Source organism: Eurosta solidaginis, chromosome X, assembly GCF_040869045.1.
Source record: "Eurosta solidaginis isolate ZX-2024a chromosome X, ASM4086904v1, whole genome shotgun sequence".
Lineage (NCBI taxonomy): Eukaryota > Metazoa > Arthropoda > Insecta > Diptera > Tephritidae > Eurosta > Eurosta solidaginis.
The window spans coordinates 110,474,912-110,496,936 of record NC_090324.1 but is presented as its reverse complement, the minus strand read 5'-3'; the positions used below and the strand labels follow the sequence as shown (position 1 = coordinate 110,496,936).

The following is a 22,025-nucleotide window of genomic DNA, read 5'->3' as shown; positions in this document are numbered from 1 at the left end:
AAAAAATTAAATAAAATAATAAAAATTGTAATCAAATAAGATAGTATAATAAAAAATTAAATAAAATAATAAAAATTGTAATCAAAGAAGATAGAATAATGAAAATAATAATAAAAATTGTAATCAAAAAAGATAGAATAATGAAAAATGAAATAAAATAAGAAAAATTGTAATCAAATAAGATAGTATAATAAAAAATGAAATAAAATAATAAAAGTTGTAATCAAATAAGATAGAATAATGAAAAATTAAAAAAAATTATAAAAATTGTAACCAAATAAGATAGAATAATGAAAAATGAAATAAAATAAGAAAAATTGTAATCAAATAAGATAGTACAATAAAAAATGAAATAAAATAATAAAAATTGTAATCAAATAAGATAGAATAATAAAAAATGAAATAAAATAGTAAAAATTGTAATCAAATAAGATAGTATAATAAAAAATGAAATAAAATAATAAAAATTGTAATCAAATAAGATAGAACAATGAAAAATGAAATAAAATAAGAAAAATTGTAATCAAATAAGATAGTATAATAAAAAATGAAATAAAATAATAAAAATTGTAATCAAATAAGATAGAATAATGAAAAATTCAAAAAAATAATAAAAATTGTAATCAAATAAGATAGAATAATGAAATAAAATAAGAAAAATTGTAATCAAATAAGATAGTATAATAAAAAATGAAATAAAATAATAAAAATTGTAATCAAATAAGATAGAATAATGAAAAATGAAATAAAATAAGAAAAATTATAATCAAATAAGATAGTATAATAAAAAATGAAATAAAATAATAAAAATTGTAATCAAATAAGATAGAATATGGAAAAATGAAAAAAAATAATAAAAATTGTAATCAAATAAGATAGAATAATGAAAAATGATATAAAATAAGAAAAATTGTAATCAAATAAAATAGTATAATAAAAAATTAAATAAAATAATAAAAATTGTAATCAAATAAGATAGAATAATGAAAAATGAAATAAAATAAGAAAAATTGTAATCAAATAAGATAGTATAATAAAAAATGAAATAAAATAATAAAAATTGTAATCAAATAAGATAGAATAATGAAAAATGAAAAAAATAATAAAAATTGTAATCAAATAAGATAGAATAATGAAAAATTAATAAAAATAATAAAAATTGTAATCAAATAAGATAGAATAATGAAAAAATGAAATAAAATAAGAAAAATTGTAATCAAATAAGATAGTATAATAAAAAATGAAATAAAATAATAAAAATTGTAATCAAATAAGATAGAATAAAAAAAATTAAATAAAATAATAAAAGTTGTAATCAAATAAAATAGTATAATAAAAAATGAAATAAAATAAGAAAAATTGTAATCAAATAAGATAGTATAATAAAAAATGAAATAAAATAAGAAAAATTGTAATCAAATAAGATAGTATAATAAAAACCGAAATAAAATAATAAAAATTGTCGTTGTTGTTGTTGTTGTAGCAGTGCTTCGCCCCACCTAACAGACGCGACCGATCACAAACTGTCATCAATATCCTCTAACGGGAGTCCAAGGAAACTTGCTGTTTCAACAGGGGTGGACCATAGGGAAAGGGGTGTTAGAGGCGTTGGTTCCACATTACAATTAAAGAGAGGGTTGGTGTCATGTGGGGACACATTGCAAGCGGGGCATACATTTTGTATGTCGGGGTTGATTCTGGATAGGTAAGAGTTTAACCTGTTACAGTATCCAGAACGAAGTTGAGCCAGAGTGGCACGCGTTTCCCTGGGGAGTATGCGTTCCTCTTCCGCAAGTTTTGGATACTTTACTTTGAGTACTGGGTTCACCGGGCAATTCCCGGCATAAAGGTCCAACGCCTGTTTGTGGAGTTCACCAAGGACCTGCTTGTGTTTTTTCGCTTCATACGGCTGTGTTCTCAGAGGCCGTATTTCCTCAAAATGCTTACGGAGATGACTCCTTAAGCCCCTAGGCGGTGCTGGCTCGTCAATCAGATGTCTGTTGGGATGCCCAGGTTTCTGGGTATTCAACAGGAACTGTTTGGTCAGCATCTCGTTTCTTTCCCTGATGGGGAGTATTCTCGCCTCATTATGTAGATGGTGTTCTGGGGACATAAGAAGACAGCCCGTGGCAATTCTGAGAGCAGTATTTTGGCAGGCCTGTAGCTTCTTCCAGTGGGTAATTTTTAGGCTTGGCGACCATATGGGTGACGCGTAGCTCGTAATCGGCTGGCTAATTGCTTTGTATGTAGCCATGAGCGTTTCTTTATCTTTTCCCCAGGTACTGCCAGCAAGGGATTTGAGGATTTTGTTACGGCTCTGAATTCTCGGAACAATTGCGGCTGCGTGCTCACCAAAATGTAGATCCTGATCAAACGTCACACCCAAGATTTTGGGGTGTAGGACAGTCGGTAGCGTAGAGCCATCGACGTGGATGTTCAAAATGGTCGATATTTGGGACGTCCATGTTTTAAATAAGGTCGCGGAAGATTTAGTCGGTGATAATGCCAGGTTTCGCGAGGCGAAAAAACTGGAGAGATCAGGGAGGTAGCCGTTTATTTTATTGCATAGCTCATCGATCTGTGGGCCTGGGCCTGTGGCCATTACTGTGCAGTCATCGGCGTAGGAAACGATTGTGACTCCTTCCGGTGGTGAAGGTAGCTTAGATATGTAGAAATTAAACAAAAGTGGGGATAGGACACCACCCTGTGGCACCCCTTGTTTAATTCTCCTTGGCTTTGATGTTTCGTTTCTAAATAGCACCGATGCCTGCCGACCACCCAGATAATTTGCGGTCTACCTTTTAAGACATGGGGGAAGGGTAGACCCTTCCAGGTCTTGCAGTAACGAGCCATGGTTGACCGTATCAAAAGCTTTTGATAGGTCTAGCGCTACGAGTACTGTTCTATGGTGGGGGTTTTGATTTAAACCGCAATTTATCTGGGTGCTAATGGCATTTAGCGCGGAGGTAGTGCTATGGAGTTTTCTGAAGCCATGCTGATGGGAGGCTAGTTGCAAATTTGCTTGGAAATAAGGGAGCAAAATGGCTTCGAGCGTCTTTGCTACTGGCGATAGGAGAGATATCGGACGATACGACTCTCCTATGTTAGCTGGTTTACCAGGCTTTAGTAGCGGGACCACCTTGGCCATTCTCCATTTCTCGGGTATGACAAAGGTGGAAAGAGACAGGTTGAAGACCTGCGCTAAATATTTGAAACCCTCTTTCCCTAGGCTTTTAAGCATCGGCATGGCTATGCCGTCTGGGCCCACTGCTTTGGATGGTTTAGCGCGACCAATGGCGTCCTCAACCTCTTTAGCGGTGATGGTGATTGGTGACGCGCTGAATTTGTGTTTATGTGCGTGTCTGTTGGCCCTCCGTCTAACTTTGTCGACCGTAGAATGCATTATATATTGTCGGCAGAAAGCGCTGGCGCATTTTTTCGCATCCGACAGCACTTTGTCGCCAAAGGCGATGGAAACTTTGTCTTTGTGCTTAGTCGGATTCGATAGGGACTTTACGGTGGACCAAAGTTTACCCACACCGGTAGAGAGGTTACAACCTCTTATGTGCTCCTCCCATTTCGCCCGCTTGTGTTCATCCACAAGCAATCTGATGCGTTGGTTTATATCCCTTATTTGGGGGTCGCCTGGATCAAGCTGCCTTATAAGGTCACGTTCTCTCGCTAAGTTTGCGGCCTCCGCCGGGAAGTGGGGCCGGATTTCGGGAATTCTCCCGGCGGGAATGAAACGTGCCGAGGCGGATTCAATGACCTTGCGGAAGGCACGCTCCCCTTGGCGGGCATCAGTCGGGATAGGGAGGGCAGCAAAGAGGTTGTCTGTAAAGGATTTATATTCTTACCATTTTCCTTTTTTAAAGTTTATGTAAGTGCGTTTTTCGGTGACGATGAAGTCGGCGGTACGCTCGAGCGAAACAAGTATAGGCAGGTGGTCGGATGCCAATGATACCATCGGCTGCCAGTTGACGCAGTTTACGAGTTCTGCGCTCACGATTGAGATATCTGGCGAACTGTGACAGCTTCCTACCATACGTGTGGGGGCGTCTCCGTTTATTGTGCAGAACGTCGTTTCTTCTATTTGATCCGCCAACATCTCGCCCCTACTGTCCGCCCGCAAATTTGAATGCCATAGATCATGATGGGCCATAGATCAAGTCGCCTAAAATAATGAGATTGTTTCCAGTGAGTAAGGCTCTGATATTAGGGCGGTATCCACCGGGGCAACAGGTGGCAGGGGGGATGTAGATGTTGATGATTTCTAGGTTTGCATCGCCTGACCGGACAGATAGGCCTTGACGTTCTAAGACGTTGTCCCTGCGGTCGATGCCAGGATCAAATATGTGATACTGCACAGAGTGGTGTATTATAAACGCGAGGCCGCCTCCATTTCCGCTCTCGCGATCTTTTCTTTGGACATTATACCCAGAGCAGGTCTGCAATGCAGATCGTGCTGTGAGTTTAGTCTCTTGAATCGCAGCAATGCGGATGTTGTGCCGCTTCATGAAATTGACTATCTCCGTAATCTTCCCAGTTAGTCCATTACAGTTTAACTGCAGAATTCTGAAGTGCATGAGGGGAGACGTCGCCACTCTGGGGGTAAGTGACGGGTGACTACGCCTGGGTTGAGGAAGGCCAGGACGCAATTGCTGTTGTGGCCCTGGGACTGGGCGTCCTTGGGCAAGCATTGGGGTACCCGGATGATTTGAGTTTGCGACCTGGCAACATGGCGCGATGAAACCCGTCGAGGGGTTGCCGTCGCGGAGACCAGAACATCTAGGAAAGTGGCACCACCCAAGGCAGGAGCTGCATTGGGCGGATGTCGCAAACATATATATTCTGTGCTGGCAAACGGTGCAAACGGAGGTAGGGACTAAGAGTCTGTTTCCCTGACCTACACGATTGCTGCCGGAAAAGAGGGGGGAAGAAGACGGGGGCAGGGGCTGTTGCTCAGCATTGCTTCCGACTCTACTACGAAGATTGTAGTTATGAGTGGTAGCAGCTGTTTGAGTTGTTGGCGCCGTAAGGCGCTAGCAGCAGCGGGTACTTGTTGTGGCTTGCTGAGCAGCGGTGCTGCTGGAAGGTAATGGGGGGGGGGGGGGGGGGGCGCTTAGACGTAGACTACGGGGCGCCCTTGGGCGTGAACAGCAAGGAGCCACAAAAGATTTATAAAAGTTACGTGGACGTCGGGTTTTGGGATCAAGCCCAGAACAACCTGTCCGATGCAACCATCCCTTACACGAGACACACTGAACAGAGTATGACCGTCCTAAAAAGATTCTTTTCCGGCAGATGCAGCAAAACTATTTATCAGGACCGGGGTCAGGAGACGGACCCGGATTGGATTCGATACCTTCCCGGAGCAAGAGAATATGGAGCAGTCCTGCTGCAAGGAGCTGCTGGGAGGATGACAGTTTGTGGGAGGGACGAAACAAATTAAATGGGGTTACACTGAAATGACAGTCCTTGGTCGGGAAAAATCCCGAGTCGCTCCGGTACATAGAACCGACTGCCTTGGGAAGCGAAAAATTGTCGTCAAATAAGATAGTATAATGAAAAATGAAATAAAATAAGAAAAATTGTACAAAATAATATAAAATAAATGAGAATTATAACAAAATAAATTTAATATTTTAAAATAAATTAAATAATATATAAAAAACTCAAATACCATAAAATAAAATGAATTAAACGAAATAAAATAAAACATAATATATTCTACATTATTTCACTAAGCAACATATATAACTTTATTTTTATTTTTAAATTTTTAGTTTGTCTGTGAGAGCTATTGAAATGAATTGTTATATTTATGTAATTGTTTTCTTTTGTTTTTATAAATAAAATTTAATATAAAATACATACATATTTATGTACATATAAAAATCTTGTGTGTGTCTATATCAGGCATGCTTAACGAACGAAACGATATCATTTCGTTACGATAATCAACGTTAATAAACGAAACGAAGTCATTTCGTTTCGTTTATTAACGTTAAGAACGCCAAATTAACGTTAATTTGACTTCGTTTCGTTTATTAACGTTGATTATCGTAACGAAATGATATCGTTTCGTTCGTTAAGCATGCCTGGTCTATATGATTAGGACTACGGATTGTGATAGGGGTAGATATATGAATAAGTATAGAAAAAGGTTAAGATAAAAAAGAGAAGGACGATATGAGACGGTAAAAGCAAACAAAAAGAAAAAAGGAGAGGTGAAGGGGCAAAATAATAAGGAGCTGAAATGATTAGGGAAGGGGTCAAATTCGATAGATACACGCAAGTAAATTTTTTAAATATAAACGTCCTTTAATGAAGGGCTATGCACGCCCATAAGTTTTTGTTTGTGTGTTCTTTAGAGACGTCCAAATTTCTTCTACACTGGAGTAACATTTGCAAGCCATAAACCTAAAGCTCTCGGTGATTGTATCCCTACTTTCAAAAATATAGAGTCGAAAAGGACATTTTTGGCTATGAGTAATATTATGCTTTATATTTGGGAAATGAAATATTTACATGTGCAGTTTTTTAAAGAGTTGATATGTATCTAGACCGTGTTCTCTCTCCCTCGCGGGTGTACTGAGTAGAGTCGTTTGGATCTCTTTCGAATTCATGATCATCTTCAACGATATCTACGTCCTCTGTCATACCAGCTTTTGCCATGATGTTGTGCAATATGACGCAGCTCGTAATAATAGCAGCAGCTGTTTCGTGAGGATAATGTAGCACTCGATGCTTAAGCAAGCACCTAAAACGCGACTTCACAACACCAAATCCTCTTTCTATACAATTTCTTCCAGATGCATGTATCTTATTAAACTTCCGTTCTTTCGTGGTACATGGGTTTGCAACTGGTGTGAGAAGCCATGGTTCCAAAGGGTATCCTTGATCTCCAATGAGCCATGATTCCCTTTGGTTGGAAGTAGAACTGGCGTTATGCTTGCGTATCAAATACTCGCGTAGGTCAGACGTTGCCCATATGCCTGAGTCATGTGTCGCTCCTGGAAAGTTGGCATTTAGAAATGTAAAACGCAAGCGATGATCGCATACCTTAAAATAATTAAATTTAATAAATTGTAAATATTTTTAACAAAAGCAGAAAATACCGCTTCAACATTAATGCTGTAGTAGCCTTTTCGGTTTAGGTATTGGCTTAACGGACGCTCCACATTGTTTGAAGGCGGAGCAACAATGGCAATGTGGGTGCAATCAATTGCACCTATTGTACTTTTTATGCCAAATTTCCGGAAAAACCTTAAATAGTACAAAGATTTTCGTTATAGATTTATCTGAAAATTTCATTAGCACGCATACCCTGTTTTAACAACATTCTCTTCTTCGACTGTGCGGGGAAACTCGATTTCACTGCCCTTAACTCTCACAATTAGGTTTGCCACAGCATTCAAACTTCTGGAAAAAGACGCCTGGCTCATAGGCATAGTGTAAGTGTTGCCCACGCATGTCTGGTACGATCCATTAGCAAAGAAGTTCAATACCGATAGAACACGGATCGTTATTGGCAAGGAGGTTTGTTGATCATCGTGCGGTTCCAAGTCATCAATAAGGCGACGGCACAAAGAACGGGTCAAACGGAAATGTTGAACGAACACATTTTCACTTAAGGCAAATGGATTGCTGACATCTCTCAGGGATTTTAAGTACCTCGAGCGATCTCTATTTTCCTCATTTTCCTCATCTTCAGACAATAACAGCAAAAGTAATAAGTCTTCTTCCATTTTAATTCAGACACAAACACGCAATAACATAATTTTTAGCGCAAATTTGAATTGTCAAGAGCGTTTAAGATATTGTCAACCAAAGAGCTTTTTATATTTGACACAGAATAGAAAATACTTGACAAATAATCAAACTTGACAAATAAGCAAGATGGTGAATTTGTCAAGAGCACAGAATAGGCCTGTAAGAGTCGTTAAAAAATGATGTTAGCTCTTTTTTGAAGTGCAGAGCATTACTTAAGAGTCGAAGACTTGTAGGTAGCGAGTTCCAAAGACGTATTGCAGTAACAAAGAATTGGCGCTCAGAGGTTAGCGTGCGGTATCTAATGTGCTTAAGAAGAAGCACCGATCTTGATGATTGCAGAAAAATAAGCTTATTATGGAGGAAGGACAGTGTTTTGACTTTTAAACAATTTTCGAAAGAAATGTTTAGCAACCTTTCATCATGCTGTGATACGTGGTCAAGTCTTTTCAACCCATAAACATATCTAGCAATGTTGTTGTAAACAACATTTACGGGGTTATTCTGTGTACTTGACAAATTGTCAATAAGTTGACAAGTAATCAAGATTTTTATCAAGTTGACAAATATTTCTATTCTGCGCATAGCTTGACAACTCTAAAAAGCTTTACGGCCTGTGCTTTTCATTATATTGGGGTGAACTAAATTTGCTAAGCGTGGGGCAGTTGAGGGCGAGCAGTTTAATGTGAGTTATAAGGGAGTAATTTGATACGCTTGTAGGTGTGTAAGTCGTGGCACAGTGGGTGACATACCCGGCTCACACGTTTGGGGTTGCGGGTTTAAAGCCCACTGCAAGCAAGCATTTTTAAATTTATTATTTTTTTTTTATTTTATAAATTATTATTTTAATGAACTGTATTTTATTTTCATTTAAATCAACGGTTTAGTGCAACAATGGCGAAATGGAAGAAACGTAAGAGTTAAATATTGGTCTTAATTTTTTGTAACAAATATTTTAAAATCATAGTTTTTTCAAAGAAATCAAAAGTGGAACGTGCTACGCATGAGCAATTGGAGCGATATGTCTCATTTTATGCTTCTAACCCCGAAATTGGAATAGGAAAAAAATAATCCGCTGGGCTTTTTGGGGGTCATTTCGGCATGGCTTTGGGGACTCTCTCGGGGAATTTGGGGTTTCCCTCGGGGCCATTTGGGGGATATTGCGGGATTGTTTTGGGGTCCCCATCGGGTGCATTTGGGTGTCTTCCGGGATGATTTTGGGGACTCCATTGGGGTCATTTATGGGTCGTTCCGGGATGTTTATGGTGACTCCCTTGGGGTCTTTCCGGGGTGGTTTTGGCGACTCCCTCGGGGTCTTCCCAGGTTGAATTGGGGTCGTGCCGGGATGTTTTTAGGGACTCCCTCGGAGTCATTTGGAAGAATTCTGGGATGGTTTTGGGGACTCCCTCGGGGTCCTCTCGGGGTCACTTGGAGGTCATTCCGGGATCCATTTTGGGACTCCCTCGGGGTCATTTAGGGGCCATTCCGGGATGGTTTTGGGGACTACATCGGGTCCTCCCGGGGTCATTTAGGGGTCGTTCTGAGATCTTTTTGGATACTCTCTTTGGGTCATTTGGGAGACATAACCCCCAAATAACCTCGAGGGAGTCCCCAAAACCATTCCGGAATGACCTCGGGAGAGTCCCCAAAAAGATACCGGAACGACCCCTAAATTACGCCGGGAGGACCAGATGGAGTCCCCAAAACCATCCCGGAATGTCCCCCAAATGCGCCAGAGGGAGTCCCCAAAACTGTACCGGAATGATCCCCTAATTACCCCGGGAGCACCCAATGGAAACCCCAAAACCATCCCGGAATGTCCCCCAAATGACCCCGAGGGAGTCCCCAAAACCGTCCTGAAATTACCCCCAAAATTCCCAGAGGATCTTCCCACAATAATAGCAAAAGTAATAAATCTTCCATTTTCTCTCGATGGCACAATAACAGAATTCTAATTTAAGTTTATCCGTATAAATTAAATTATCAAGAGCGTTTGACTTATTGACAATTTGTCAGCGAAAAGGCTTTTTATTTTTTACATAGAATAGCAATTACTTGATAAATTATCAAACTTGACAAATAAGCAAGATTGTGAATTTGCCAAGTGCACAGAATGGGGCTGTTAGTTTGTTCTTGCACAGATAGTCACAGTTTGAGTAAATCACACAACCATGGATTAGCGTAGGTATTAAGTACGCTTTAGCCAGAAGTAGTCTTATGTGCTAAGGTGTGAAATACTGTGTTAACCATAGTGTACGAAGCATTCCATACACTTTTCCAACCGTTCTAAATATATGGTCTTTCCATGTCAATATTTTGTTAAAAATTACACCTAAGTTTTTCGGCGTATCTACGTATTCTATAACGGAATTATCGAACACTACATTCTCTAAATCATTAGTGGGAAAAGACCTTCTATGAATAACAATACATTTTGACTTATTCGGGTTTATACATAAGCCATTCATATTAGCCCGTGAAAATATTTGATTCAAATCGTGGTTTAAGTTACTTATGCACAAGCTAGTTTGATCGCGCGGACAACACGTAAACAACTGCACATCATCAGCGTAGATATGAGCATTACGATACTTAAGGACATCGGGTAAGTCATTGATATACAGAACAAATAACAGAGGACCCAGGATAGAGCCTTGAGGGATGCCTCTTAAGACATGTAGGAAGTCAGACTTTTCACATCTATACATACTGCTTGAGTCTTACCGCCAAGATATGATCTTAAAAGAGCAACTGCATGACCAGAGAAGTTAAATATGTTTACCAGCTTCCTACAGAGCAGAGTGTGGTCTACAGAATCAAAAGCTTAACTTTCATCCACTCGCTCACGAATTTCTTCTGTCACAGATAATAGTGCCGTTGTACAGCTCCGCTTTTACCTGAAACCGGACTGACTGTCTGACAGGAGCTTGTATTCATGTACATATGATACATTTGCCCATGTAGAATACGTTCAACGACCTAAGAGAGGAAAGGGAGTATGGCTATTTGTCGATACTCATTGTTTTGTTTACGGATTGGAATAACTTTTGCAGCTTTCCAGTATATTGGGAAGACGCCGGTCGTCAAAATTGAGTTGACCAAGTAAGTAATGTGGGGAAGGATTTTGGGAAGAATGACTTTTAAAAACTTTGAACATATACCATCAAGCGCCATTGCGTTAGACTTCACAGAAAGTATGGCTTGGACAACATCACAATTATCGATACAAACAAACTCGAAAGGGCTAGTGTCAACATTAACACGCACGGAGTATTTATCAATACACACATTGTCGGCTGAGTTTGGTAGTCTTACAAAAGTATTATTTATTTCGTTGATGTCGACATCAGGGGGATAAGACAGGTAATTTTTGGGCTTACCAATTCCTATTTGTTTGATTTTGTTCCACTTTTCTTTTGTATTCAAAGCAGAACTTAACTTATACTTAAAATAATTTGCCTTGGCCAGCCTTATGGCTTTGTTTACAGTAAGCCGAGCTGTTTTAAAGCAGCTATTCGCTTCGACTGTTTTGTACCTTTCCCACCGTAAGTAGGCTTGGTTACGAAGGTGGATAAGGTGTTTTAATGTAGCATTGAACCAAGGGCTATTCTTTTATTTAGGTGTTTTTAATTTTAGTGGAACGTGATCATCGAATAATTTATTTATGTTATCCTGCAGAAACTTTGTCTGGTCATCAACTGATGTTAACGTGCGAATCAAGCTCCATTCAACCGACTCAACGGACTCAGCAAGAGAATAATAATCTATACTTCTGTAATCGCGATACGCGAACGAACTTGGCCTACATGATGTTTGGAAGTTGTAGTTTAGGAATATCAGGTCGTGTTTTGAGAAGCAGGAGGCGGATAGTTGTGTGTAGTGAATCATTTTATGAAGATCATTGACAAAAAATAAATCAAATAGAGAAGAGTTAGTATTTGTGAAATGCGTTGGTATAGCACAGTTTGTGGGAAAAAGTCCCAGAGATTCCATGCTTTGTTTTAAAGTGGCATCCACCAGTAGGTTACTATTAAAATCTCCAGCGATGATAATATTGTCATAGTCTAATAGTAACGATTGAAGAAATTCAATAAACGCGGAAAAATCTACTACTCGATTCGGTCTGTATGCACAGCCAATAAGAAGCCTACTATTATTCTCAGAAAACATATGAACAAACACATATTCCACAGGAACACCTGGACTAGAACAACAACACAATTTACAGGACATACTACTACTACACTGTAAGGTTAGCGTGAAGCAGAGGTGGTGGAAAATCTTTTGTAAGTTTTCCCCTTCCTCGAAGGGAATCCCATGAACTCGGACGTCGCATGCAGCAATTTGGAGTTCTTGCTTAGATATAAAGTTTTCCTGCTTACATACTCTCTGTTTTAGTGTGGCTATTTCATTTTCGAAGTGCCCAATCCTCTCAAACATACCCTCTATGCGATTAATTCTACCACTTAACTCGTTTAACTCCTTCTTCAGGCCTTCAAATTTATCTTCCAGTTTTCTGCATGTAAACTCCATCATACGCTTTTCTGCTTCCATTATTTTATTGGGCAACGAGTCATTGTACTTTATCAGTCGTTGGTCGATTGTACGGATGAGGTTAGGAGATGAATCGCTTAGACTAGGAGCCTTTTTAATTATTTCAGCTTCATTGCCCAAGGTCTCGCCACGACGCTTTCCAGAATTTTGAGACATGGTGTTTCAAAAAAATACTCCGAAAAATAGATGAATTGGAACCAGGTGGAAGCACAGGCGTAGATGGTATAATTTATATAAGGCTATCAACCGATAGATTGCGCGAATGCGAATGTTGAATTACTGAAAGCTTTCAGCACATGAATTGGCCGGAGATTTTCACTGTTGTTATTGTATTATGACAAATATACTTGTGATTCTCATTAAATTCACTACAAATGATGAGTTTCAGCTGCACTCCTTGCTCCACACTTCGGGAGTTGCTAGAGATTTTGATACTTTTGAAAGTTTGTCTTAAATTATCGAGAGAAATGATAAAATTTTTGAATTATTTGCGCGCTCACTTTAAAAGAATACTTCACACGAACAGAGTTGCCAGTGTATATTTATTTGCAACTGGGAAGGTGGAATTTGGGTTATGCAGATTAGGGGCATAATTAGGAGTATTTTTAATTTGCTGATGCTGTTGGGCATGTGGACTTGAAACTCTATTACCTTGTCTGCAATAGCTTGTAGAGTTATCAATATCCATTGGGGTTGATCTATTGGGGCGATTTGGGTTAAAACGATTACTAGCATGAGGTCGATTATAGTGATCTGTTGGTTTATACTGTGACATTATCGGCCTATCGAATTTATTGGTGTTTCCGACAGCGAAAGCTTCTGCAAAATCATGTCGTCTATGGCTTATTTGTAGCTCTTGAGCAACTGCAAGGGCAGTGGGAAGGTCTTTAGGTCTGGCGGAGAAAAGAATATCGCATAGTGGGCGACGAAGGCCTGATATAAAAACCCGTAAGGCGTTCTCTCTAGCACGCTCGTTAAATGTAGCAACGATATCACTTCTTCCACTATATGTCATAGTTTGTTTATTAATTATTTGGCACAGTTTTCTATCTACTTCGTTGTAGTACTCCGTAATAGATTGATTACCCTGTTTGAGAATGCTTAATTCATTCTCCATAACATAAAGTGGCCGTTTGTCTGCGTATTCTTGATCTAGCCTAGCTATGATTGCTTTGAAATCAAGCACTGTACTAAAAAAGAGTGGCATTTGCAGAACCAGTAATTTGGTTTCGAAAAATACCCATAGCAATTTAATATTTTTCAGATCCCTCTGTATAATATTTGATGGCGAATTCAGCTGCAACTCGCCAGGCTGGGTAGGAAGCAGAATCACCACTAAATTCAGGGAGTGACTTTATTAAGTCTAGACTTGAACTATTTTCTACAACCGCTGGGTTAATAGATGCGGGTAAATGTTGCTCAACACCACGTGGCTGCAATTGATTAATTGCCAAGGTCAAACGGTTAAGCTGGTCAGATAATTCCTGCCTTGTGCGCTCATTAAATTCTTCAACAATTGCTACTACCTCATCTCTATTAGGAAACATTTTTCCGCACTCACTGATTAAAAAGCTTGGTAGAAAAATTTAATAAGGGTGAAAATTTTTCGAAGTTGAATATCGAAATGCTTTAATGACAATATTTAGTCGGTTTTCTTCTAAGAATAATTTTTAAATCGGCAAGGAATTGTCGTATCATTATAAACCGTGGCAATTTATTCTTTAGAGTAGCAGAAAACGTTGTTGTAAAAAAACTCTATATTATTTAATGGAATGAAGATATGTAAGTGCATTAATTGAAAATTACTGCAGTTTGAAGCATATAGTTTCCAAAGATTTTACGATTTTAAGATTTACCTTTACGTGTTTTAAACACACACATAAACAAGGGAACTCTCAGAATTTTAAAGAATATTAAAAACTTCGATAAGTTTGAACAAAAAATATAGTTCGACAACTAAACACAATTTAATCAAAAACTAAACTCAAATTTAAACACGGATTTTTAACATATACATTTTTTTATTATTATTAAAAATATCAATTTTCGGCGATTTATAAATTTGTTGTATTCTTAGCCACTTAGAAAATTTATTGAATAATCGCTTACAATTTTTAATTAAATAAGTTGACTCGTGATCCTCAAGGATTCGTATGTCCTCTCGATTTTATTGGTCCTTGGTCCTCCAGGATTCGGATGTCCTTTTAATTAGTAGGTCCTTGGTCCTTCAAGTTGGGCGCCAGTTAAAAAAAGAAAATGATTAAGCACCTCCAGTGCGTCGTGAGTCGTGAACCTGAGGCAATGGTATTTGTGTGAGAGGGAAGAGCCATATGTATGTAAATTTCCCTCCCTCACAGGTCCCCGCATGTTAAGTTTGGCCTATTTGTTTTTTTTTTTTATATATATACATATGTACATATCTATTTTTTAATTTTTGAAAAGAAATATATGACAATATTTTCTAGTAGAAGCAACGTATCTTTACGAAAGCAACTGCGCATGCGTGGGTGTGAATTTGAGTGAAAGGGAATTCCGTTTAGATATGTGTGGGAGTATGCGCACGATCTAACTGAAGCTCAGAAGATCATTGCAATAGTTGAATCTAAAGTGCGTGGACGTGCCGCGGAAAATTTTAAGTCTCGGGCAGTGACAAGTTAACTGAAAAAAAAAAATTAAATATAATATCCCGTAGTGTTCGGAAAACGGTCTCGAATCTGTTGAAGCGGCGCAATTGTAAAGTATAAGCCACCCAACAACAAATGAGTAATTCCGTTTGAAATCCTGCCGCTGGCAAGTACCTACTAATGTACAGCTTATCTAATTGAATTCCTTGAAAAAAAATCTTTTTGTGTTTTTCGTCAAAATTAAAGTTAAAAATAATTAAATTTTTTCGGAAAAAGGTTCACTTTTGAACTTAAAGTTAGTTTATTAAAATTTAAAAGACCTACAATTTTCAATTTTATTTAATTTTTTTACTCTTAACCCAGATATGCCGACGGACCTCCTGGTGAAGCAATTTCCACAATCTTTTTTTAATAACGTTCTTTTAACAAAAAGTACAGAAATTAAGATAAATAAAAAAAAAATATTTTATACCCGATTTTGTAGGGTGTACTATATGTAGTACGCTCGGCACATACACAAGGAAAAAGTAGTAATTTTACGTTATATAGGAAAAACCGTTTTTTGTTCTTCTAGAGTACTTAATATACTCAGTTGAGCAGAGCTCACAGAGTATATTAACTTTGATTGGATAACGGTTGGTTGTACAGGTATAAAGAAATCGAGATAGGTATAGACTTCCATATATCAAAATCATCAGGATCGAAAAAAAATTTGATTCAGCCATGTCCGTCCGTCCGTCCGTTAACACGATAACTTGAGTAAATTTTGAGGTATCTTGATGAAATTTAGTACGTAGGTTCCTGAGCACTCATCTCAGATCGCTATTTAAAATGAACAATATCGGACTATAACCACGCCCACTTTTTCGATATCGAAAATTTCGAAAAACAGAAAAAGTGCGATAATTCATTACCAAAAACGAATAAAGCAATGAAACTTGGTAGGTGAGTTGAACTTATGACGCAGAATAGAAAATTAGTAAAATTTTGGACAATGGGCGTGGCACCGCCCACTTTTAAAAGAAGGTAATTTAAAATTTTGCAAGCTGTAATTTGGCAGTCGTTGAAGATATCATGATGAAATTTAGCAGGAACGTTACTCCTATTACTATATGTATGCTTAATAAAAATTAGCAAAATCGGAGAACGACCAAGCCCACTTTTAAAAAAAATTTTTTTTTAAAGTCAAGTTTTAAAAAAAAATTTTATATCTTTACAGTATATAAGTAAATTATGTCAAAATTCAACTCCAGTAATGATATGGTGGAACAATTCATTTAATTTGTCTAGAATACTTATAATGCCATAAGTCGAACAAAAATTTACCAATCCTTGTGAAATTTGATAGGGGCTTAGATTCTGGGACGATAACATATTTCTGTTAAAAAGGGCGAAATCGGTTGAAGCCACGCCCAGTTTTTATACACAGTCGACCGTCTGTCCTTCCGCTCGGCCGAATACACCAAATACGAAAAACCGGATGAAACATGGTATTTGGATTGGTTTATTGACGCAAAATATAACTTTAGAAAAAAACTTTGTAAAATGGGTGTGCCACCTACCATATTAAGTAGAATGAAATGAAAAAGTTCTACAGGGCGAAATAAAAAACCCTTGAAATCTTGGCAGGAATACTGTTCGTGGTATTATATATATAAATAAATTAGCGGTATCCAACAGATGATGTTCTGGGTCACCCTGGTCCATATTTTGGTCGATATCTGGAAAACGCCTTCACATATACAACTACCACCACTCCCTTTTAAAAGCATCATTAATACCCTTAATTTGATACCCATATCATACAAACATATTCTAGAGTCACCCCTGGTCCACCTTTATGGCTATATCTCGAGAAGGCGTCCACCTATAGAACTAAGGCCCACTCCCTTTTAAAATACTCATTAATACCTTTCGTTTGATACCCATATTGTACAAACGCATTCTAGAGTCACCACTGGTTCACCTTTATGGCGATATCTCGAAAAGGCGTCTCCCTATAGAACTAAACCCCTCGCCCTTTTAAAATACTCATTAACACCTTTCATTTGATACCCATATCGTACAAACATATTCTAGGGTCACCCCTGGTCCACCTTTATGGCTATATCTCGAGAAGGCGTCCACCTATAGAACTAAGGCCCACTCCCTTTTAAAATACTAATTAATACCTTTCATTTGATACCCATATTGTACAAACGCTATCTAGAGTCACCCCTGGTCCACCTTTATGCCGATATCTCGAAAAGGCGACCACCTATACAACTACCATCACTCCCTTTTAAAACCCCCATTAAAAATAAATAAATGTAAGGCGCGATAACCTCCGAAGAGATCTAAGGCCGAGCTTCTCTTCCAATTTGCGTCGTGCTCCTCTTGATTTTTCCCTACAAATTGGCCGGACGGGACCTACATGTTTTATGCCGACTCCGAACGGCATCTGCAAGGCAGATGAGTTTTCACTGAGAGCTTTTCATGGCAGAAATACAATCGGAGCGCTTGCCAGACACTGCCGAGGGGCGACCCCGCTTAGAAAAATTTTCTTCTAATTGAAAAATCTTATTTCTAAAATTTTGCCCGGGAGTTGAACACAGGGCATACGGTGTGATAGGCGGAGCACGCTACCATCACACCACGGTGGCCGCCGCCACCCCCATTAGTACCTTTAATTTGATACCGATATCGTACAAACACATTCTAGAGTCACCCCTGGTCCACCCTTATGGCGATATCTCGAAAAGGCGTCCACCTATAGAACTAAGTCCCACGCCCTTTTGAAATACTCATTAACACCTTTCGTTTGATACCCATATTATACAAACACATTCTAGAGTCACCCCTGGTTCACCTTTGTGGCGATATCCCGAAAAGGCGTCCACCTATAGAACTAAGCCCCACGCCCTTTTAAAATACTCATTAGCACCTTTCATTTGATACCCATATTGTACAAACATATTCTAGAGTCACCCCTGGTCCACCTTTATGGCTATATCTCGAGAAGGTGTCCACCTATAGAACTAAGGCCCACTCCCTTTTAAAATACTCGTTAATACCTTTCGTTTGATACCCATTTTGTACAAACGCATTCTAGAGTCACCCCTGGTCCACCTTTATGGCGATATCTCGAAAAGGCGTTCACCTATAGAACTAAGCATCACTCTATGTACAACTACCACCACTCCCTTTTAAAACCCTCATTAATACCTTTAATTTGATACCCATATCGTACAAACACATTATAGAGTCACCCCTGGCCCACCTTTATGGCGATATCTCGAAAAGGCGTCCACCTATAGAACTAAGGCCCACTCCCTTTTAAAATACTCATTAACACTTTTCGTTTGATACCCATATTGTACAAACGCATTCTAGAGTCACCCCTGGTCCACCTTATAGCGATATCTCGAAAAGGCGTTCACCTATAGAACTAAGGCCCACTCCCTTTTATAATGTTCATTAACCTCTTTCTTTTGATACCCATATCATACAAGCAAATTCTAGGGTCACCCCTGGTCCACCTTTGTGGCGATATCTCGAAACGGCGTCCACCTATGGAAATAAAGATCACTCCCTTTTAAGATACTCATTAACACCTTTCATTTGATCCTCATATCGTACAAGCAAATTCTAGAGTCAACCCTGATCCACCTTTATGGCGATATCCATAAATGGCGTCCACCTAAGGAACTATGACACACTCCCTCTTAAAACACTCTTTAATACCTTTCATTTGATACACATGTCATACAAACACATTCCAGGGTTACCTTCGGTTCATTTTCCTACATGGTTATTTTCCCTTATGTTGCCACCATAGCTCTCAACTGAGTATGTAATGTTCGGTTACACCCGAAATTAACCTTCCTTACTTGTTTTTTCATTTAAAGTTAAAAACTGAAAACAGAAAATGTGTTGTTTTTTAAATTTTTTTTTTGTACTCTAGTGCCGAGCGTACTACATGTAAGTTAACACACTGGCGGCACCCCACATGTTGGATTCCCACAAGCTGAAGTTTACACGTGCCGCTGTGTCAGCATAATCATTCTTCCGACAATCCCATAGCCACCTGCCGCTGTGGCAGCATAATCAATCTTCCCACAGTCCCATGGGCCACCTGCAGCTGCGCAAGCATAAATATTGTAAGCAGCATAGCCCCAACCTAACACCTGCTTCAAGGCCAAGTGCATTTCATCATATCGCGCGATGACAATATTGCGCAAACCTATGGGAACCAAGTCAGTACCTATGCACATTGCTGCGGAGTCAGCATATTTCTATTTCACAATGTTGTGAGACTTTTGCATTGCACATGCCAGCTAAGTAAGACACCTGCTGGAAGTCAAGGCCACACTCACACCCAGACGTCGCATATGTCTGGCTACAGAATGTAGCTGCACGAAATTTTATAAAAGGAAGCAGCAGTGCACGCAGAGAGCAGTTGCGTCGGGGCTTTCATACTAACCACTATCATACTTAATTATTGAATATTAAATAAAGTTGTTAAATCTTAATTGGGAAAAAAAAAAAAAAAAATTAAAGGGTCAACTTGTCCTGGATAGTAAATAAGAAAAGAAGCTTTTTTACCATTAATATGTTGTGTGCCGCCAGTGTGTTAACTTGTAGTACGCCAGAAAATAAATCCACAAATAGCACATATAATAGGGTTTTACACTTCCACTACTGGTGTACCTCAATTTCTACAACTATTTTTAATAAAAATATACAAAAAACAGAACAAAACAAAATAGGCTTAAATATTTTTTTCTTACCGATTACGCGACATCTTCACACTTTGACAATTTCACAAAACCCGCATTTTTGATATTAAAAGAGCAATAAAGGAATTCCAACAGAAATTTTTTTCAAATCCAACTATGATGCCTGTTTTGTACAGTAGCACAGCGACAGGTTTTTTACTTAGTTTAATTTACTGTTTACGAAATATTTTGAAAATAACAGGTGTAGTACATGTGGTAAGCTCGGCATATCTGGGCTAAATTGAGCGAAAGTTCCTTTGTGACATAAATGTAAAATTGATTAAAATTAATTTTAATATCAATTTCATATGACTCAATAGAATTTTTTTGAGCCGACATGTAAATTTTACCAAAATTATTTTTCGCATTGTAAAATTAAATAAAATCTCTCAGTTCACATAAATCAAAATTCATCTTATTTTCCTTTAACATAAACCTAAATTTTAATTTAATTTTTTCTTTTTTTAAATTGAAGATAAAATAAGATTTCTTTAAAATGAAGGCTAAAACTAAATAAAAGTTGTACAAAAAAGATTTAAGTTAATTACTAGGATATTAAACCCTGGTGAATGGTGACAAGAAAAAAAATAAATAAAAGAAAAATCAGTTGAAAACGGGAAGTATAATAAAATAAAATATTTGCGAATTTAGAAATGAAATAAAACAAAATTGGTGTAAAACCGAAAATTTAATTAATTAAAAGCACCTAAAATCATGAAAAAACTACATTAGTCAGAATTTGTGTAAAATTTAAATTTTGATTTGAAGATTGAATATAAATTGACTTGGAAAAAAGGTTAAGTAATGAAACGTGCACCCGAAGTTAATTTAAATTGAAGTAAAAATTCTGTTAAATTAAATTGAAATTAACTAAAATTTAAATAAAAGGAAGTTAATTACAGCAAGGCATAATTAATTTAAAAATAAAATTGAAGTTGAAATAAAATAGCTATTTAAAAATTAAAGCAGAATAAAATATTCAAAATTCAATAAAAAGAAAGAGAAGAAAGTTAAATAAAATAAAGTTTACTTAAAATAGAATTAATATATTATTTGGATGAGTAATAGGAAAACCAGGTTAAAAATGAGACTTTTGTCAAAAAAAAGAAAGAGAAGAAAGTTAAATAAAATAAAGTTTACTTAAAATAGAATTAATATATTATTTGGATGAGTAATAGGAAAACCAGGTTAAAAATGAGACTTTTGTCAAAAAAAAGACTCAAAAGTAATTTCCTTAAAATGGAGTTGAAATGAAACATATTTAACACAAAAAAAATTATTTTAACTTAAATTTAATAAAGTTTCAATGAGATGAAATGCATTTGGAGATAAAATGTGTTCAAAAATTAAAGTATGTATATGAAATGGAAATGAAAAAAATGTACTTTAATTAAATTCGAAATTTGCGCAAAATAACATTAAATGAAAAATTTACTTCAAATACAGATGGAATTTCTACTTAAAACTAAATTGAGATAAAATCGAGCTTAAATGAAACTTAACTATGATAAAGATATAATTAAAGTAAAATTTACCTAAAAATAAATTAAATTAAAAAGTTCATTTCAAATTTTATTTACGGAAAGTAAAATTAGAATAGGGTTTAAGTTAAAGGGAGTCCATTTGAAATAAAATAGGTTCGAAATAAAATAAAACTAAACTATTTAATATAAAATTAAAGTTAAATTAAGAGAAAAAGAAAGACAATTTTTAAAGGTTTTTTTAATACATGCACATTAGACTGACCCGATTTTGCATCATATCTTTATATTTTTGATGCTGAATGCTAAAAACCTTCGAATAGGTCTCCGAAGTCATTTCCCAGAGTTTGGAGGCGAATCTCGAAAATTTACCCATGCGAGTGTCCGTTTTTTACTACTCCATTTTAGGGCTTCCTTGCAGAGAAAGCGTGGATATTTGATGATAAAAAATCGATCCGATAATAGGCTAACTATATGGTTTTGAGGTCGCTGAACATGATGCCGGCATTAGTTTTTCTCTACAAGCAATATATCTCGCAAAAAGCACGAAAATTTGACAAAAATGTACAAAAATTAGGAAATTATCACTTTGAATGCTAAAATGAAACTGTTAAACAATTTTCATTTTCCAACATGTAATACTGCATAACGTAAGAAATTTGAAGAGCTTTGAGATGCAAACAAGGCGGCTCAATTTGATTCAACTCGCTTCGAGATATGAGCAAAATACTTAAATGATCATAGTACGAAAAACAGTAATATTACGTGTAATCGGGTCAATGATGTTGGGAATGGACTCTTGAGGTTAATTCTTTTAAACTTTTAATTCGTTAATA

The 22,025-nt window shown here is 37.1% G+C and overlaps 2 protein-coding genes across 2 annotated transcripts in view; both read right to left on the bottom strand.

Annotated features, from left to right (window-relative positions):
- Pur-alpha (Purine-rich binding protein-alpha) overlaps positions 1–22,025 on the bottom strand; it is a 1,789,254-nt gene that overhangs the window by 276,737 nt on the left and 1,490,492 nt on the right. The window lies entirely within an intron of this gene.
- On the bottom strand, positions 6,544–7,751 carry LOC137234510 (putative nuclease HARBI1). Its single transcript, XM_067757999.1, has 3 exons — positions 7,330–7,751; positions 7,122–7,269; positions 6,544–7,065 (listed from the first exon to the last, which is right to left on the bottom strand). The coding sequence occupies exons 1-3, from the start codon at positions 7,749–7,751 to the stop codon at positions 6,544–6,546; spliced, it is 1,092 nt and encodes a 363-aa protein (XP_067614100.1).